Genomic DNA, 20,337 nt, shown 5'->3' with positions numbered 1-20,337 from the left:
CACAGCAGAACACGCGCGTGTGCGTCGCTTCGGAAAGCGAGCAAATCACGCGCAATACGCACGAACACTGAAAATGAAACCGGACAGCAGCCCTTTTCTGGAAAGGTCTATACGCCGCTGAACTGGTCAATGAACAAACCGACCGTTCAACCAACTTCGCTCTTCGGTCACGCGGATAAATCGCCGACCATCCAATCAGCTGCGAGGAGGAAAAAAGGGGGTGTGGCTTCCATTACGGGGTGTGTGCGCGTCTGTTTCTTCCTAACGCGTTGTGTTTGCGGCCGATCAGTCGGAGCAGCGCAGAAGACGACGGTCGCACTTACGCGATTGGAAGCGCGCTGGTTAGAAGCAAAAACTAGAACATGTAATGGACATAGATTTGCATTTGCATATTGCGTTACGACCTTTTGGATGGATGGATGGATGTGTGTATGGTGCTGAACCCTTTTAATCGTGCGGCGACTTACGCCACCAAAACTTTCGTTTCAACAATTAACTAATATCCGAATAGAAAAACCAAAAAAACTTAATTAAGCCTTTTAACGGTATGCTTCTAAACTCGGAATGAATTGAATATGGTAAATGTTTACATATCGCTGCCCAGCACGAGTATTCATTTATCGTTCTCCACAACTATAATTTACTATCCTTTGTTATTGTTCTTGCTGTTGTTGTTGTAGTTGTTCTTGTTTTACACCCTTCCTTTACTATTGAGAAGGGTGCATTAGGAAAAATAAGGGTTCTGAAAGGGTGTTGCAATGGGTGTAAGTTTCTGGAAAAGCATTTTTAGGCCCAAAAGATCTTAATGTGTGTCGTCACAGTCAATTTTTGTTTTCATCTCTTAAAGGTGTTCCAAGGTTCCCACCGGACGTCATTCGAGCATGACCTCATTCCTGAAGCACCTGTCGCTCCTCGCGCTTCTTTCTCTCTTGCACGTCTCGAGCGCGTGCTACAGTACCAACGGGTCATACAGCACGTGCGAGGAAAATATCGCCAACAACTACAACCTCTTTGGTACCAAGACCACCTACGAGCATGCCACAGGCCTTTCTAGTGGCAGTGCCAACACTTTCAACGTGACAGGTATCGACCCTTTTATGGAATGCACGTTACTTTCACTTGACGTCATCGCTTTATACTGGTCGTCGTTCTAACCTGGTCTTGCCGAGAAAAAGAACTGGGTGCTTCAAAATGTATACCGCGAAGGGTCCGCGAGGAATTGAATTGCTGTCGCGGTTACGCGACGTAGATTTTTCCACTAAATCTAGCGGAGAAACTGAATTTGTTCATAGATGGCGTGACACCAAGCAACGTCACTAGATTACCTCAGTTGTGGAACTCCCGCGGAAGGGGGTACCCCCCCCCCCCCCCCTCCCTCACTCACTTCAAACCGCCTGCCGTCGTTCGAAGCGCCATCTAGATTGTTGTTTCATGACTGTGCGTTCCATAGTGCTGGATAGAGGAGAGCTGATACGCCACCTAGACGCCGTACTTCGAAACGTACGTATCTCATAGAATACACTCCAGTTACCAAAGCAGCCGCCCGGCGTGTCAAGCGACGCCAGTCGGGTCGTGGTGAGTGAAGGAGGATACTGCTCGTGCAGGCAGCGCCTATGAGCAGTTCCGTAACTCAGGTAATGTAATAACATTGACACCAAGTCATGTGACGTCATTTTCCCCGCTAACTTTAGCGAGGAAACAGAATTGATGATGAGGACACGTGGCGTCAATTTTTTAGCTAAATTTAGCGGGAAAACTGTGGGAGGAGTGGAGGGTATGAAGGAGAAGGAGGGGAGGGTACAGAAGAGGAGGAAGAGAGGGTACGCAGGAGGAGGAGGGAAGGGTACGGAGGACAAGGAGGAAGGGAGGAGGAGAGGGTGCGGAGGAGGAGCAGGGGCATACCTTCCCCTCCGTACCGTCCTCCCCTCCTCCTCAAGATCTGCGCTCTAATTTCGCATTACAGAGATTTGTAAACGTCTTCCTTTTTTTTTTTTACGTCATCAAGAATTGCGAAGGAGAGATTGATAGAAACCGTATTCTTTTGTCCTTCAAATTACACTGCAACAAATTGGTTTCTTGATCAATGGCGTTGCGCGCGAGTACACTCGGGTCCCACTAGGGGCAGTAATTTGGTGCTAAGGGAAAAATGTTCCAAGCGAATATCGTTGCACGGCCCCTTTAAAATGGCCGTGCAATAATAGTGGGTAGGAACTTTTCTCACTTTACACCAGCTTACTGGCACTTGTCGGGCCCAAAAATACTCGAACGCAACGCCACTGACCAAGAAGCGTCTTCGTCGCTGTGGAATTCCAAGGATGAGAGTCAACCTTTTCCTTCAGTCTCTCCTTCGCAAATTTTAATGGCGGAGTTGTGGAGACAATGCCGACAATGTGATCCCCAGGAGTGCGTCATCAACCTTTGTGATCCTGGTTGTGAGGATATTTAATTGCTGCTCACGCAGCGGACACGAAGTCTGCGTGCATTCGATTTTGGCCCGCGAAAATCAATGCCTCCACACACATTTCGGTAGTGGCTCGCGCCAAATCTCTGGGACGGCGGGAATTGGTGGCGTGTGCGATCAAAGGCGTCGCTGTGGTCGGCCTTTCACGATTGGTCGAATGGTGACTATGACGTCAGCAGAGGTTTTCTTATCGACAGAAATAAGAGTAATGTAAGAACTTCAATTTTGACGGTGATGGAAGTGTTGGTTTCAGAGGGCAATGATCTCAAGCTTCCGCCATGCTAATTATAAATACCGCCGAACTTGGTGTTCGTAAGGTAATGACGTCACGAGAGGAAACCGTAGGAGGGCGCCACCAAAACATCTCGCCGCTAATAGCCTAACCTTAACAATAGCGCGCCCTGTGCTCTGCCGACTCCAAGGCGTGGCTACTTATGACTAATTCGGGTGGCCATTTCCCGGCAAAATATTTGCCATAAATTTGGCAAGGGCGTTCGCGTGGTCAAAAGCTGGCGAGTGCGCGCCGTTCGGGTGGCGCTTCTCAGGCGTCTGCCACCTATTTAAGGTGTATCCACCCGACGGACCAAATTGCTGTTTTGGTCCGCGGGCCGCGCATCACGTGATCTTACGTCACCGGTTTTCGAGGTCCGCCGGCGGTCCGCGGCCCACGCTTCTGAGAAATGCCAAGCGACTTTTCTCGCCCGGACCGTGGCGGCGGACCGCGGCGTTTTTAGTATGATTGAAGCGCTAAGTCTGGCAACAAGCTGACTTTTGTTGTTTGGATTAGAGTCCAAATCCAAAGTCGCTTTCTTTTGGCGCCAACTGTTGAAGACGAAGAAGACGAACCTTTTGTTGTGCGACGATACAACTTTTTACTTCATCGTGCTTATTAAGCAATTCCCCGCTTTGTGGGACAATAGTCCCGACGACTATCGAAATAATCATCTAAAGATGTCCCCATGCCTTTTTCGGTTCACTTAAGTCGTCCTCGACCTCAATATTCAACGCCAGGGCCGCCGCGGCCAAACGTCTCTTTCGTTCAACCTCCATCTTGGCTCCTTACAAATAGCCTCAAAGCAGCTCGCTGCATGCATTTGGCGGAGCTGTGAGGTCGAGGGTTAGACCGGCCCGTTCGCTCTGTCGTCTGCTCTTTTGGTCCGCCGTGTGGATGCTCATTGCAGCCGGGCGGCCCGCGGGCCGCGCATCACGTGATCAATCGCTCCGCGGTCCGGTCCGTCGTGTGGATACCATACCTCGGCAAACCTCACTCATGAGGGCCCTCACTCACCCTCACTCACCCTCATCCTCACAGGTGAGGTGAGGGTGAGTGAGTTTCTAAACCAGGAAAATTCATGAGTGTGAGGGTGAGTGAGGGCCGTGAGGGCTGTGAGGGCGGTGAGGGCCGTGAGGGCGGTGAGGGCCGTGAGGGCCGTGAGGGCGGTGAGGGCCGTGAGGGCGGTGAGGGCGGTGAGTGGCGTGAGGGCTATGAGTGCGTGAGGGCCGTGAGGGCGGTGAGGGTGGTGAGGGCGGTGAGGACGGTGAGGGCCGTGAGGGCGGTGAGGGCAATGAGGGCCATGAGGGCGGTGAGTGAGTGAGACCCCTTCAGATCGAGCATCTTTCTCAGCAATTTTGGTGTTAATGGCGGGTTGTTCTCCAGCTTTCCCTAAATCAACACGAATTGCTGAGATCGGGTCCGGCTCGAAATAAGCAAGCAACTCGGAGCAATTCGAATACGTTTGAAGCGGCTGCATCCAATCAGGGACGCAAAATTTTCACGTGATACCTCGTGCCGGTGATTATGACACCGAAAGACTTGGTTCTGGTTTCAACTCGATCGTTTTTTGGAAATAAACTGTTTCAGAAAGGTGCATTAGCATTCCTAACGAGGTTTAAATGCATAAAAACACGTTTATAACGCGTAATTGTGTCTAAATAGTGCAAGAAAAATAAAATTTTATGATGACGATGGCAAATTGCAGCAATTGGTTGCTGCGTGTGATCGCGGGCGGCCCGTGTTGCTGGTGTTGCGACGTAAAGTTTCTGGGCGAAATCGCCCCATCTGAAGCTGGCCTGAGTGGCGTGAGGGGTGTGAGTGCCGCAAGGGCGGTGAGGGCGGTGAGTGGCGTGAGGGCTATGAGTGCGTGAGGGCCGTGAGGGCCGTGAGGGCACTGAGGGCTGTGAGGGCCGTGAGTGGCGTGAGGGCGGTGAGTGAGTGAGGGGCGTGAGGGCTGTGAGGGCGGTGAGGGGCGTGAGGGCCGTGAGGGCGGTGAGTGCGTGAGGGCCGTGAGGGCGGTGAGTGCGTGAGGGCCGTGAGGTTCAGTGAGGGTGAGTGAAGGGCTGAAGGTGAGTGTGAGTGTGAGGGTGAGGGTGAGTGAGGGGCTGGAGGTGAGTGTAGCTGTGAGGGTGAGGGTGAGTGAGGGGCTTAGGTGAGTGTGGCTGTGAGGGTGAGGGCGAGTGAGGGCGACCTAAAATGCCGACCTCTGGTGGATACACCTTTTTTTTTCTCACTCCGTAGAGAAAAAAAAAGAAGCAACGTGTGATTAATAGGTTTTAAATGTCAAGGAATAATTCTATTAGGTATTCATTGAATGTAGAAAAATTGTTGCATCGCCCCTTTACGAAACACGATGAGAACGAAATTTAAAAATTCTATAGCTTAACTTTTTTTGTTTGTTTTATTTTCACACAATACTTGGGCGACTGGCACAGCCCTGTTTGTCGGTTTGTCGATCTAAATTTGATGCAAACTAGTGACCTTAAAAACAATTGCTGGAGTCATTTGTAACTTACGTGTGAGAAACATTGTTTGCTCCTGTGCTTTGTGCAAGTGGGGGCGGCCATTCGTTTTGTGTTCTGAGAACGTGTCTGGTGCAGATATTTGTGGAAGACCTTGTGCACAGTACGAGGGAAGTGTTTTGTCGCGACGAAGTCCGTGTAAAAAACTTCGAGGAAGGACGCACAAGTGTCAGCCGCAGAGGAGTCGGACACCCGTCCGCGTCTCCGACTGTCGACAACGACAGCGGATGATTACAAATCATTCACAAATCAGCCAAGGTTTTGCCTATGCAGAAGGTTTCACTAAAATAAATTCTACGACCAGAGTGTGAATATTTTTTTTTTACAGCTGAGCTGTTAAGGTCTAGTTTCCCCAGTATCGTGTCCGTCAGCAAACAAATGATGACACGAAACTCTGGACAGCTATTACCAAATATGAGCGACGGCGGTCTGTGTGGCAGCCGTCGCTCATATAACCATTCCAGCCTTTCCACTCTGGCTTGCCAACTTGTAGCCGGCCATTACTTCATTCCCACCATAGTGGAGCCTCGCTGGACTTACCTCTTCGCCAGAGTGGAAAGGCTGACAGTTTTTTCTTTATGTATATCGCCCTTGTTTAATCGCCTTTTGCGCGCTGCCATCTTTGTCCACTGGCCTGTGGGACGCGTTCTGAGCATGTAGCTCTCTTTTGCGGAATGGGGGGTGAGTACAGCGACTCGGCATTTTTCGCACTTTAAAAGCGAGTCTTCCGGGCATCCACTATACGCACATCTGTGAACTACTCGATAAGTGCACAATGACTTCTGCGTAATATTGATTGGCCTACATTCGTTGTCACCTTAAGAGAAGAGAACGAAGAAGTCGTTTTGCGTAATATTCGTGCGCTGCGCAAAGTAGTTATTACGATATTTGGTTGTCAAAGAAAGAAGCAGGTGATTTTGTCTTTTGAAACATGGACCTCTTGATGAAATAACGTAAAGGTAATCTAAGATGCAGCTACATATATTTTAATTTGACACAAGAAAGGTGAAATCGGTAACGTTCCGTGAGGGTGTGGACTATTTTACTGCATTTATTGAGGTGAATACGAGTAGTGCATAATAAATTCGGAAAAGAGAAACAATCAACACAGCTCACTGATGTGACGTCAAGGACGCCTTTATGGCGAAAGCAAAAGTAAGTTACGTGACTCGGTCCACGCAGTCGTGATCAAGGTGAGCTTTTGGTGACTCGGGCGGCAGCTTTCGACACTTCTGAAAAGTTCATTTTTTTCTCCTTCGTACCAGGTCAACTACCGTCGTGATTTTAACTTGCTGACTGCAGTGCAGTGCAATCCGCTTATAACGATAATGAGAAAACACGACAATTCAATCGATGTAACTCGATTATTGTTGTATCTGGACTAGGTTTCTAATCTTGAATCTCTAGAAACTGATTGTTATAAGCGGTACATCGCTATAAGAGGATCGCACTATATATGTCATTTTGACGGGTCCTCTCAACGTCAGGATGCACACCCCTCCTGCTGATGCTGTTCATGAGACACACGACCCGCTACCCGAACGTCAAGGACATGAAGAAATTTGAGGGCAGGATCACCGAACTTCGAGATCAGATGCTGGAAGCGGAAAGAAACAATTGCTGTGAGTGGTATCTCTCGTGATGTGGGCACAGCGGAAACCTGGCCCGACTTCGGGGACATCGCGATGCCGAGGCTCTCAGAAGTTCCTTGGCGGACTGCAGCGCCACGTTTTAAGACACAGATGACTGGTGTTTTTTTTTCGGTTCCGTGTGGTGCCTGGAAATTTTTGGTTCTGTATACGGTGCCTCCGATTGGTGTGCCTACCGCGTCCTCAAATGTAGTCCCTCGATTTCCTCCCGACGACCTCAAAGAGCGTCATGTTGTTGCCTGTCGCGGTCCTGGTGGTGGCGAAGCAACGGAGGTTGATACGCCAGACGGCTGTTCTGCTGCAAGTCACTCACCAGTTTGACAGTCCTTAGAAACTCTTGCAGCCGGAAGTCTGGTGGCTGCCTCGCTTTCGCGCGGACTTTTTGCTAGAATTTCTACGACCAACCGCCAGGAGCGCGCCAACCGACCACATGACACGTGCCGGCCCCTATGACGTCATTTGTTGACGACTTCGGATGCATGGGAGCTACTTGACGCTAAACACGCCAGTCGAAGATGCGTTCCAGGCGCCGTATGGTATCCGTGGTGAAAGTGGCACACGCGTTGAGATTGCGGGACCGTTGGAGCGTGATGCCGATCGTCTTTTTCTTTGTTTGAACTGATTAAAGAAAGACCATCGCTTGGCATTCCAAGTGCATCATGGGACAGTATGAATTTGGGACCGTCTGAGTGTATATGGTCTCATGTTACGTGATAGACAAGCGTCTCCCACGGCGCTCCTGAGACACCTCGTCTGCATCACCTGTGCTGCCTCGTAGTCCCTGTTTCGCGAGCGAAAAGAAAAAAAAACATGTGCCATGTTTAACCTGATGGCGCACAAAATAAGAAGAGGTGAGACGAAAAAATGACACACATAAAGAAATGTATATTTGCAAAAAGGAAGGTTTTCACATAAAAGAAAACAAGATAGATAGTCACTCGCGTCGCCGGGACGGTGGAGTTGGCGATCGCCTGCTGATTCCCTCTGACTCTTGGTTTTCGGCCAAGAGCGAGATGGCTTTGTCCGGGATAGAAGCTTGCCGGGTAGTGGATTGTGGCCAGCCGCCGGCATTCTCGTCTCGGAGCAGAGACAAAGTCGGCCGTCTTCTCTCAAAAAGAACCTCTCGCGCACGCAGCCCCAGCCAGCTTTCAAGTCTTCTTTTTTTTTTTTTTTTTTTTTAGCTTCTTTAATGCATATTTTTCTCGCCTCTTTTTTTATTCACAACCATGACACCATAATCTAAAAGTATGCGAGGAAGCCACCGAAAGTGCCAATTAAAAACCGAACACTGAAATAGGAAACGAAACCGAATCGATGTTGGGTTCACGACGGAAGGTACGTCTGGTTCTTCTCTGGCAGCCATGCTGTGCCAGACGCACGTGAGCCAGCTGAGAGACTGGCGATTCAAGTGGAGCACCAAGGACGAGAACGCGGTCACGCTGTCCGGAGTGAGGGACACCAAACTCATAGGCAAGTGCCATGCTTACGTAAACACTCACCTCATCTACCAAGCACTTGCATGCGAAGAATAAAGCGCACCAAAAGACTGCCCGTAGAGATGCCGTGAAAGCTAGTGTGATGGGACGTAGGATGACACAATGAAAGGTAATGAGAGTCCTGATTCTAACACTCAATCGCGAATCCCGTTGGAATTTAAATACATGCACTTTTCAACTTTTTAGATACACGTGTCCCGTTTATTAAATGACCAAATCCCATCGATAATGTATTAAGGGCAGAGTGAGAGCATTAAGATACACAGGAAATCAAAGGAAGTGTTGCTTGGCCAGTGGCTGAGTATGTCAGCTTTTTGTATGAAGGGCATGAAGATTTTCCATATTTATTAATTTTACCCTTAGGACCCGAAGCTTTACAGAAGAAAACGCAACGTCTTTCTTCCGAAATTATCTAAAATATTCCTGATTCATTACAAAGCTATGGTTGAATGTGTAGAAAGGCAGGCAAGGTGACGAACTAAGATTATAATGAAAACACGATAGCTAAACATATAAACTCCCGCTCGTTCTCAATCCGTACAAGCGTGTTTGCATAGCCCTTTAGTAAAGAAGAAGAAAAAAAGAAGCGTGTGCGTGGCCTATTATCATCAGTAAGACAAGGATGTCTAATGTCGCCTCTGCTCTTTGCGTTATATTTAGAACCTATATGCAAAAACAATTATCGCCGACGCGAACATTCAGGGCGTAAATCTTGGCACCGGCCCAACTAAAATACTAGCCTATGCTGATGATGTTGCAATTGTATGTTCGTCTAAACGAGAACTGGAGCTTGCAGTAAAACATATATCTGATTTCTACAACGCAGCAGGGGCAGTCATGAATATGTCAAAATCGACTGGGTCTTGTCTGGTCCCATGGATCACAAAACCCGAGAGGTTTTTGTGCACGAATTGGTCGGGTTCAGTCTCTAAATATCTCGGAATCGAACTCAAAACTTCAGCACTCAGCACCGGCCGAGCAAGCATTCATTTCTATAACATACACGGGAAAATGAGTGAATGGCACGGAAGGTATCTCTCGTTCTTTAATAGCCCTTCGTTTGTAACTCTCTATTCTTTTCGAGTGTATGGTATGCGGCACAGGTTGTGCCGTCCCGTCAAGTAGATGTCCACAAGTTTCACAGAATTTGTGCTACAAATATCTGGCAACCTTTGTTGGAACGGATCAGTAGAACTAATTTGTTTATTAGCCTTTCCAAAGGAGGTATGGTACTTGTTAACTTAGAACTAAAGATAAAAGTTAATCTGTTTCTGTTTTTCCGGGACCAAATCCACCCGGTTCTGCCAAGATTCTTAAAGTGGCTAGGCGGTCGGTAGCTGTGGCTAGGGGGACGGTGGCTAGGGAAACGGTGCCTGGCAAGTGACTACAGAAGAAGCCTCCAGAAGGGCTCCCGTACTTAGGTTTTACAAAGAGACGGAAGACGGTATTTATTTTGTTTTCAATCCCGTTTGTCCTGGGACAACCTAGCCCAGGCGAATAGGAAAATGCTAAATTGGGATACTATCGATCTGGTAATACCGCCACCGATTTATCGCTCTCTGCCGGAAAGCCTAGAAGGGTCTACAGTGTTTAAGAAACTGTGTAAATACCCGGTAAAAACATGCATAAAAGATTTCTTCGTAAAATGTTGTACAGAAGTGTTGCCTGTACAGACTTGGCTCGAAAACAAAGGGTTCCTTTTAGCTGGGCCTGCCAACTGTGCTCCATGTCCTTTCCAGGAGAGTTTGCATCATGTATTCATGTGCTGCACAAATGCTGAAATATTTTTGTCGGAACTCCGTGATGCTTTTAACCTTGATGATGCCCAGCCGGATTGGGGCACTCTAAAAAGTTTTCATGTTTCAGCTGGTGAAACGAAAAGTGCGTAGAAGTATTATTTCTGCTCGGGATGCATGCGATTTGGAGATCCCGTACGGATCACACGCTGGTTGTAGAAAAGGGCAAGCCGACTTAGAGCCATTTTGTCAAAGGCTTTTCCTACACTAGTAGCCTGTTAGAGCAAACAGACATGCCCCGCTTCGAGCCGTGGTCCGTTATGCAAGCACGTTCAAAAAACAACATGGTGATAAGAGACAAGTTCATAAATAGACAATGTATAATGTACAACTGATCCCATGGAAATGTGATTGGGTAGGTCTTTCTATACACGTGTGGCTTCGACAACGGCCAAGAAGGCCAGCTTTTAACTCTGTAAATAAAAAAAAATAAAAAGCGTGCGTGGCGTATCTATACTCCGTTTCACCTTATGTTGTACCGCAGTGAAGGCTAGAAGCGCGAGCTCATAGCGTTGACAGCTGCCCTTACCGCACGAGAGCTTGTGCCGCCGAGATGTGCCCCAGAGCAAGGAGCTCGCGCTTGTAGCCTTTCTGCGGTACATCATAAGGTGAAACAGAGTATAGTAGCGTGTCTGGCACGCCACCGAAAGGTCGTAGGTTCGAATCCACCTAGAATTCTTTGACGTTTTTTTTCTTTAAGGCAAAAAAATTACATCGCTTTATAAAGTGAGACATGTGGCGACCTTTAATTTGCATTGCCATGCCATGTTTTAATCATTTTCATTCCACGCGTGACGTCACGTTTCACGTGAGCGTCATGGGCTGTTTGAAATTCCCGCGTGAAGTCATGTGGCCGTGGCGTCATGCCCCTAACAACCAATCCTGAATTTTTTCCGTCACAACGCCGCCGACGCCGACGCCGGCTTTTCTGACACAAAAAAGAAACGGACATGCACTCGCACCGTTATATACTTCTTTCGGAGTACACATTGATATGCTTCGCTTCAGCTCAGTTCTAACATCGTTGAGCCAATCACAAACGAAAGAGGCCTACTAGTGACTTGCGCTTTTGACACCGCTTGTATGGTCCCTCGTGTACAGCAATCGTTGCTTGCCCTCTCGCGGCGGAAACGGGAAGCGCTCTAGTGAGGGTCCCCAGGTTTTCCTGCTCAGCGGGCACGGCAGAACTGTTCGCGATCGTGGCTCGCGAAATGTTATTCCCTGTTGCAAACAACATTTTTCACTGCCCCAATGGAATGATGCAGCCGGTATTGGGGTGTTACCTTGCTATCTGAGGGTCATTGCATGCCAAAAAGGACGCGGCAATTTTTTTCATGTCTGGGATTCGTACGAAACAAAATTAATTTGAATAAAGAAGCCTCTGGAATCCATGAAAAATACTTTTGCGGAATAAATTTTATTTTTGCTGATATCATGCTCTAAATTTCTAGAATTTGCCTAAAACCCATGTAGTTAAGAAAAACAAGGTGAAAAAACGTTCGGGTACCACACAAATTTAGGAGGGTGCCTAATTAGCTAATATTATGCCCTATCTTAGAGTAAAATGCAAACATTGAAGGACGCCATTTTGAGTTTAAACAGGAGCTCCAACAAAAAGAGGCTTTATGAGATTTATCTATTTTTGTTAGTCAACTTGGAGTTGTTTGTCAGCTAAAAAAAAAAATACTTTTTTAGTTTGCTCTCATAAAACTAATACCTTAATTTACCGTGTCAAATGTTTAAAGCCTCGTTTTGTTTCGTATTAATTAAAAGAAAAATTCCCCAGTTTATGCAGAAACGACCTTATTGAGAGTCAGAAAAAGCAACGTGAGCATCAGTGCCCGCAACTTTCGAAAAAGCCGAAAATGAAACCCCCCATCTCTTCAATATGTCATAATGTTAGGTAACTACTTTTTGCTTTTGCTGAGAAATTAGTTTTTAAAAAAGAGCCTTTCCGACTATGCCTCCAGACGGCCGGCTCGTAGGGCGACGCACGCCGACGTTCGCCAGCGAAGCGTCGTCAATGAGACGCTGCCGCAAGGTCTTCAACACTCTCCTGAAAGCACGTTGTAATCAGTTGAAGTGGACGTTATTCTGACATCCACGCATCCATATCCTCTTTACCTTACGTCATGATACTGGCGTCTTAATTTCATACTACTGCACAGGTAACTCCAGCCGACGAGGGCGGGTCTTCATCGTCTGCTTCCCGAGTTTGGGAATGCCTACTGCGCGTCCGCCTCGTCTGTCGTATGTGCAGATGTAAGAACAATTCAGACCGGACAGTTCCTCACCGATGCAAAGTGATAACGGTGAGGTCGCGTCCCCATTGAGCTTAAATGTATTTTTATAGAACTAAGATTCACTGAAGTTCGTTGGTGCATCCACCAAGGACGCACTGCCGAGATAGAGGTGACGTCATACAGACGACTAGGTCACTCTTCTAAGAGTCATTGTGGGCAGGGCTTGTGGCAATCAGTTTTGCGCGCAATATTGAAATCAGGAGTAAAAACGCGAAAACTGATCGATGAATATCCAACTATTACCATTTCACAAATTCTGTGTGTTGGTCGAGCCTCTGATAGTAGTTGGCGTCAATATAGAATTAAAACATCCTCTCTGTCCGATTCTGTGAGGCTACAAAAATTGTGCATTTATACAGTAGTGCCATTTTTTCCGGGGTTCGGAGGCGGAGCTTCTCCTACAGATGTGTTACAACAAGGGATGGTCGCGAACTTTCGATGAACCGGATTTTTTCATCGCACCTCAAAGTTCGACTGGTTCGACGAACCTTCGAACTTCAAACCAGATTCTACAAGGTTCGACTTGGTAGCCAGCGTGGTTAAACTTTGATAAAAGCATGTCAAGGTTTAGAGAAAATGTTTTTACGAAATAGGTTGTGTTATTTTATAAATAGTAACACTCAACGGAACATATTTCTAATAACTTAGAAAGTGAAAAGCATAATTTAATATTGTTATATTACCAAAATAACCAAACTTTTCTGCCCTTGCAAAAAGTAGAACGTTTGACTTGATCATTTGGTCATCACCATCCAATACAAAGTCAACTGAGCAAGCCCTTCGCGCTTGCGAGTAACAGTCGAACCCTAGTCGAACTTTTTTTTAATTTTGTAACAGAAGTTCGAAAAAATCTACCTGGTCGAACTCGAACTTCAACCGGCTCGTGACATCCCTAGTTGCCGCGAGATATGGCATTAAATAAGAACTCTCCCGATTTTTTTTAAAGTGGCTTTCGGGAGCCAGCGATCGAGATTATTGTTTCACAGCTTCATGCGTGAAAGGGTCGGGTAGCAATCTGTGCTCTGCGGTAAATTGTAAGAACAATGCCGGGAAAAAAAATTTTGCCCTTGTTTTTGAAGGAAAGCAAATTAAACAACCCGGCAGCAATAAAGGCCAGCCACGTGAAGGGGCTTTGCGCGAGCTGTGTGCCAAAGAAACTAGTGTGAGGTGAAACAATCTTACTTATGCTCGGAATACTTTGTAGCCACGTGCTGCGAGTTGAGTATCCTTTTTGCAGCTGGAACTGCTTCAAGATCGGCAAACGCTGACTCAAACCGTCTGTGGGAAAGTTCTAGCGGAAGCGCTGTTTACCCTCGCAAGAAGGACGAGACAGGAGATTTCTGATATACATTTTAGATATTCAGTTCAAACCAAACTAGAAAAAAAAGTGAAAATAAAAAACGAACTTCATCAAATAAAACAAAATGTAGAAAGAATAGTCACCCCTGATGGTATTACAAGACTCGTGGGTAAATTAAATCGCAGTCATTGTTCGCGTACAAGCGGAGTAGGGCAGGGGAAGGCACTTCACCTGTTAGTGTATGGCGTGGTCAGCGATGGCAGGAATGTGCAGTTGAAGGTCGTCGAGCACGCAGCTTCCTTCTTCCTCGTGGCAGCCGTCTTCTGCTTTGAGGTGCCAAGGGTTCGTCGATTACGAACCGCCCTCGCGCCTCGGGATTCCGCGGAGTCTCTCCAGGCTAAATAACGGCTCCAAGAAGGTCTGCTCTTGCCTGTACCTTGACCTTCCACACCTCTTCTTCCTTTTTTCTTCTTCTTGTGCAGCCACTTTTCCCTTTTCTGTTCACAGCGTTCTTTGCTTGTTTTCGCTAGTCTATTATATGCAGTTCATCACACCGTCTGTGACCACTACAACATCCGTCCAAAGAGCAGCGCTAATAATATCGAAACAAATGGTGCACATTCAACCACTATAGTGGACATTTGGCGCATTCACTAATGTTGCTCACAATTCCTTCAGTGTTCTTGCTTCTTTTTGTTTATATAAACATTTCATCCATTTTTTGCTATTGAATCTAGCTCGGGCTACGCTCAGAGTTCCACTCACACGGCTCATCTGTTGAAGATGAGAAGTGAAGCGTCTAAACAATGTTCTGGTGTAAGTTTAGACATGAATTTCTACACATTGCACTTCGTGTCTGGTATTACAGAGATTAATGAAGCAGGTGTTGAGCTCCATTATTATAGGATAGAGCCGTTGCCTGGTTTGTCAAATGGTTGGCTTGCAATATTCTCTCGCAGAAGAGAGGGTGAAAATGTCTTTATTTTATTCTATTACGGAGAAATGCTATATGTGGCTGAAAAAATCTTAAAACCATGAAAATATTAATGTCGGTGAGGGGAACACTGTATATTTACAGCTGATGGAAACTGAGCAAAACCAAAACCTAATTTAAAAAAAAAAAGAAAAGTATATAGAATTAACTCCTTCTCATCCGCACTCATGGATGAGTGCTTGACCACGTTGCATTCTATTCCAACAGTAAAAAAATAGAAATATGGGTACAACTCTTACGCTGAGCAACTATTTTTCACTTATTTTGAACAAAATATTTTTATGATTCACTTCTGTACTTTACGCACTGTTGTATCTTCAATCAAATATTCTTCATTTAAATATAACTAGTGTATTTGTGTATCATATACGGTATTCATTGCAGTTTGATGTTTGGCCTGGTGGTTGTGCAGTTCTTTTATTGTCATTATAGCACGATCTTCATGACCAGTAACCTGCCATCTGGCCTACACCACTACGGTTCATTTCATTGTATACATTTCATCGTTTACAAAAAACAGAGTCTACATGTTCTAGGCCACAGACCAGCACGCGCATGTTCACCACTTCGAAAGGCGAGCAAAGTGGGCGAAACACTCACGAACGCTGAAAATGGCCCCGACCAGAAGCGCTTTTCTGGAATGATCTATAGAAGTTTTGCAGCAGCTGTGCTGCCTGTGCATAAGCGCCGCCGTGACCGACCTTCATTTTTTGTTTCGTTTTATTTCGTTCACCTACTTCGCAATGACAACAGGAGGGTAGGTTATAGCCATTTTAGATTCTACTTTTTCCTTCTCCCCAGCATTGGCCTTTGTAAAAGGTCGTCAAAGCTCGCTTCACTGGATCTGAGTTAGACAACAGGATGTCAGTAATGGCTGCCGTAATCTGGCGTGCGTGCAAAGCGTCCGCAGATATTTTGCTAGATTACTTAAGCACCAAGGAGCATATGCATACTACAAAAGTAATTACACGCGCTGGCGTCTGCGCCGAATAGCTTTTCTAGAGAAAATCTAAGGTAAATGGCACATTCCTTCAGGTAACATGACGCGTGTGGCACCCGTACCCACATTCCGAGCATCCTTTGTGGTGCCTGGCTATATTGTCCAAAAACAAAACGCATTGCGTAAGTCTTCGACCTTTCTCCGCCAGCGTAACTGTCAGCTTTTGGTAAAAGGAGGGCGGAATCCATTGCTAGCGAGTTCACGAAACTAGTGAGCCGCAGCTTGAGCGTACCGAGTTGCAAAAACGGTTTCCTCAAAATCCCAATTCCTTCCGCTTTTTTACTTTCTCATAGTTCAGCACGTAGGCCGAAGTCATACTTTGCGCAACTATATATCATTATAACTTTAGATAGCACGAATGAACCTGTTTTCTCGCTGTTTGACGCGAGAAAGGCGGGTGCGAGCGTTCCCGATTGCCGGCCGCGCGCCTCGCCGCCCACCGGTGACGTCATGCTTGGATAGCGGGGAAAACTGGGGAAAAACTGGGGAGAAGGATATATTGGTTTTGGCTGCGAACCAAATATCACTTCTTTAATTAGCTAGAGTGAATCGAGAGGAACGAGATAGCATTTCAGAATCAGGAAGCCATCCACATCTAGATGATGCCTGTTGATTTGGTAGCTCAAAAAATCGACAACACTTCTCGCTCTCAATGTTTGCTCTGCACGTCCTCTTCCAGACACTCTTCACCTTTCACTGCCTTGGCCGCATTACCGCCTTTGCCGTTGATGAGGCAACTGGGGGGGGGGGGGGGGGGAGCTATAATTATTATTTTTCCTGTAGAAAACCGAGGCCATACGTCGGTGCTGGAGTTTAGAGCTACAAACCGACAAATACTAAAAGGACGAACGACATAGTGACAGGTAAAATTAATAGCAGGTTTTGTTTTCCGCCAGCTGTGCGTGATGTTCAATTGACCTCGCTTCCTCATACTGGCTACTGCAGGTCAGGAACATCGGTGGTTTTGAAAAAAAAAACAGCTGGATGGACACCTCAGAATTCTAACTGTTAGTTAATACCCTGAAGGGCACACTTGCTTAGTACATGTAGTGGATTTAGGAGTGTGGCAGATTTAGAAATATAGACTTTTCATTATACGGTCGACCGCTGATTCCAGATTCCAACTAAGTATTCTTAATTTTAAATTTAGATTCAACGGAATTGTATTACAAGATGCACCATTCGCTGACGGCAACTTTTTCACATGGCCACGACATTTCAAGATATCTCCTCGAAGTCATTATTGAGAAAGAATTATATTTTGATTTTTCGGCTAATATCGGTTATTATCGGTTACCAGTAAACAATTTACGATCATGGCTACGGTTACGGTTTTAACAATTTTCAAATAGCGATGTTCTCTCCGGTTCCGGTTAGTGAGAACATTTCGTTCCTAAACGGTTTTTGGTTTCGGTTACGGTTACGGTTTGAGTCCCTGATTGTAGCCCACAACCAACTCCAAGTTGACTACAAAAAAAAAAAAAAAAAAAAAAAAAAAATCTCGTAAAGCTTTTTCTTGCTAGAGCTGCTGTTTTGACTCCTAATGGCGTCTTTCACTCTTTGTATATTACTGTAAGATATGACATGTTATTAGGTATTTAGGTACCCACCTAAATTTGTGTGGTACTCAACATTTTTTTTCCGATGCTTTCTTAACTACGCGCGTTTTTATGCAAATTCTAGAAATTTATAGCATATGATATCAGCAAAAATAAAATGTAATTCTCTATAACAAAAAAAAGAATCTTTTGGGGGATTTCAGAGGCTTCTTTATCCAAATATCATTTTTTTCGTACATATCCCAGACAAAAAAAAAATTGCCGCGTCTCCTTTGGTTTTCGCTATCGCGTATAGAAGCTAACGCAAGCACTGTGTGTTTGCGTTAGAGTTGTCTGCTCCACGCTGGGCATGCGCGTCGTCGCTTTGCTCCGATCCAAGACCGCGATTTCGGGCTCTGCGCACGCGCAGACTCGAAACACGCAACGCTAACGAAAGCACACAGTGCTTGCGTTCGCTCGTACACGCAATACTAAAACTCCCTTCCGTTTCACCGGTTTTCAATGTCAACGAAACGTGCATCAGTGAGCAGACGAGCAAGCGGAGTTCTTTGGAACTGGGAAGCCTGAGATTGTCAAAATCACGGCGTATAAAAATAAAATAAAATAGATTTTTGTAAAGTTTGGTCCTATTTCTTTTTTCTTTTTTAGAGGGGGAGGGGGGGGGGGGGGGGGGAGAGGCCTTTGATCCGGAAAGGTTGGTGGTGAATTTCGAAAAAAGTTTTGACATTGATAGCATCATATACCTTGCCCACAATTACTGTCATTCTGTACGGATTTCTCAGACTAGCTCAAATGTTTGATTGATTTGAGACTATTTTTGTTTTATATTCTTTGTTGAATAAAAATGTTGAAATTGGCACAAGTGATGATAATTAGCCGACTTTGGACCGGAATAGTTATTCGCGCGTTTGAAATTATATCACCAGCAACAAATTATATTAGAGCTTGAAAACCTACGCATTGCAATAGCTTAATTGTATTATTATTATTAATGCAAATCGCAGTAATATAAGCCCCAACAGACTCCACAGTCACAGAAATACGCCATCGAACCATAATAGTTTTTACAGAAAGGTATCATTTTGCTTTTTTTTTTTAGCATATGAAAGACTCTGACATCGTTATCAAGGTATACATAAACAGTGGATGTACTTTAAAGTCATACGTGTCACGCGTCGCCTTAAAAACACACACAGATACTTCTGTTCTCTTACTCGAATTCCGATTTTGGGTTTTGATGGTTAGAACAGCGTTTCTTAATTTATAAGTTTTGTGAACATATTCTAAACTCAACACCAGTGGCGATATTTTGTAAAATTTGGTATAACTCTAACATTATTTTGCTGCAAATATTGCTAACGCAATTTTTATTTTTTTTATTTCGTTTATGAATGCTGTACACCCTATTGAGGGCAATACAGGAGGGGTACATGCATAATAGGATACATAACACAGATATGCCACTTCAAAGCACAGCCGCACTTTTTAACATCATGCCACTCACGAAGGGCGACAAGGGTAAGAGATGAGGTACAAATACACACGTACAAATTAACGAAATTCCATTAAGCATTTTGAATGATTCTAAGGTGTCGCATTTAACGACACTTTCAGGGAGCCTGCTCCAAGCATCTAATATCCTAACAAAAAAAGGGTACTTATAAGTATCATTATCAATTCGCCGTATTTGAAGGGACCTGTTGTGCACCCCCCCCCCCCCTTTACTGCTCTCATCACACGTGGTTTTAGAAAACGAGAAGTGATCACATTGAGTAAATTTTGTGAGAACATGAAAAGGAACTTTAATCTGGCAATTTCACGTATAATGTACAGAGAAAGTTTAAGCTGTTCAAGCATACAAGCAACCGAGTCGAGACGACTATAACGGGACAGAATAAAGCGAACCGCCTGCCTTTGGATTTTTTTTTTTTTTTTCAAATTTATCAATCTAGTTCTTTCGGTAAGGGCCCCATACAGTGCAAGCATATTCCAGGGTCGGGCATTTAACTGGCGGCGTTCGTGAGGCTTCGCTTTGAAAACCATCATTGTTTTCGAGCCGCAGTGCACAATTTGTCGATATGTCGTTTCCGTGTTAGATCTTCCGATATCGCAACTCCTAAATATTTCAACTCATCACCTGTCGCTATGGGATCGTTTTTAGCTGTATATGTGATTGTGAAGAGAACGACCTTTTTTTCACTTATCTAAAATATTTATCTAATTTAAAAGTTCATTATTTGACATGACAATTATCTGATTGAAAAAAAAATTCATGAACACACACATATCAGCACTGATTATTTTAACAAATACAATATTTTATGCAGACTTGTACAAGTTACTCAGAAAAAGTAATTAAGTTAAGTTACTGAGTATTGACTTAAAAAGTAATTTGAGTAGAGTAGAAAATACTGAAATGGAAAGTAACTGAGTAAATTACTAACTACCGTAAAAAAGGTAGCAAATTACTTTCGAAGTTACTTTTATATTTTTTATGGTAACAAGAAAGTACACAAATATAAAGCGGCTTGTGTTTTGACAGAAATGAAGTGCTGGTTCTGCTTATGCGTGCCTAATTATTCTTAACGTTTTTCTTCGACAATGATGTACTGTGAATGCATCATTCATACTTTGAGGTTTAGCACTGCGTGAGCTTGATTTCGCAGACAGTGTTTGATTGTTTACAGTGCTGCACAAAGTACATTTAGAAGTTACTTGAAGTAAAGTACAAAGTAATGAGAGGTTATGTACTTCAAGTACATAATCTCAAGTACACCAGGTGCAATGCACTTGAAGTGAAGTACTGTAAATACAATGTGCTTTCAAATTAATGTACAAGTAGTTTTTAACACAATCTTTCATAATGTCTGTTCGTCCCCAATACAGTTTTTTTTTTTTTTTTTTTTTTCTGGCATGTATTGCTTCAAGAGTATTCGGAGGCGCATAATATTTTTCGGAAATGGCGGCAAATATTGGGTGAAGT

General features: G+C 45.0%; 1 protein-coding gene across 1 annotated transcript in view; it reads left to right on the top strand.

The window, feature by feature from the left end:
- Window positions 1-881: 881 nt before the first annotated feature.
- LOC115328696 (multiple inositol polyphosphate phosphatase 1-like) overlaps window positions 882-20,337 on the top strand; it is a 46,152-nt gene continuing 26,696 nt past the window's right edge. Inside the window, exons 1-3 of the mRNA XM_040216144.1 lie at window positions 882-1,083; window positions 6,745-6,879; window positions 8,266-8,376. Coding sequence (XP_040072078.1) covers window positions 882-1,083; window positions 6,745-6,879; window positions 8,266-8,376 — 448 coding nt within the window. The remainder of the gene's footprint in view (window positions 1,084-6,744; window positions 6,880-8,265; window positions 8,377-20,337) is intronic.

This window comes from Ixodes scapularis, unplaced genomic scaffold (assembly GCF_016920785.2).
Source record: "Ixodes scapularis isolate PalLabHiFi unplaced genomic scaffold, ASM1692078v2 PGA_scaffold6__148_contigs__length_123643588, whole genome shotgun sequence".
Classification (NCBI taxonomy): Eukaryota; Metazoa; Arthropoda; class Arachnida; order Ixodida; family Ixodidae; genus Ixodes; species Ixodes scapularis.
This window is presented reverse-complemented; position numbering and strand designations above follow the sequence as displayed.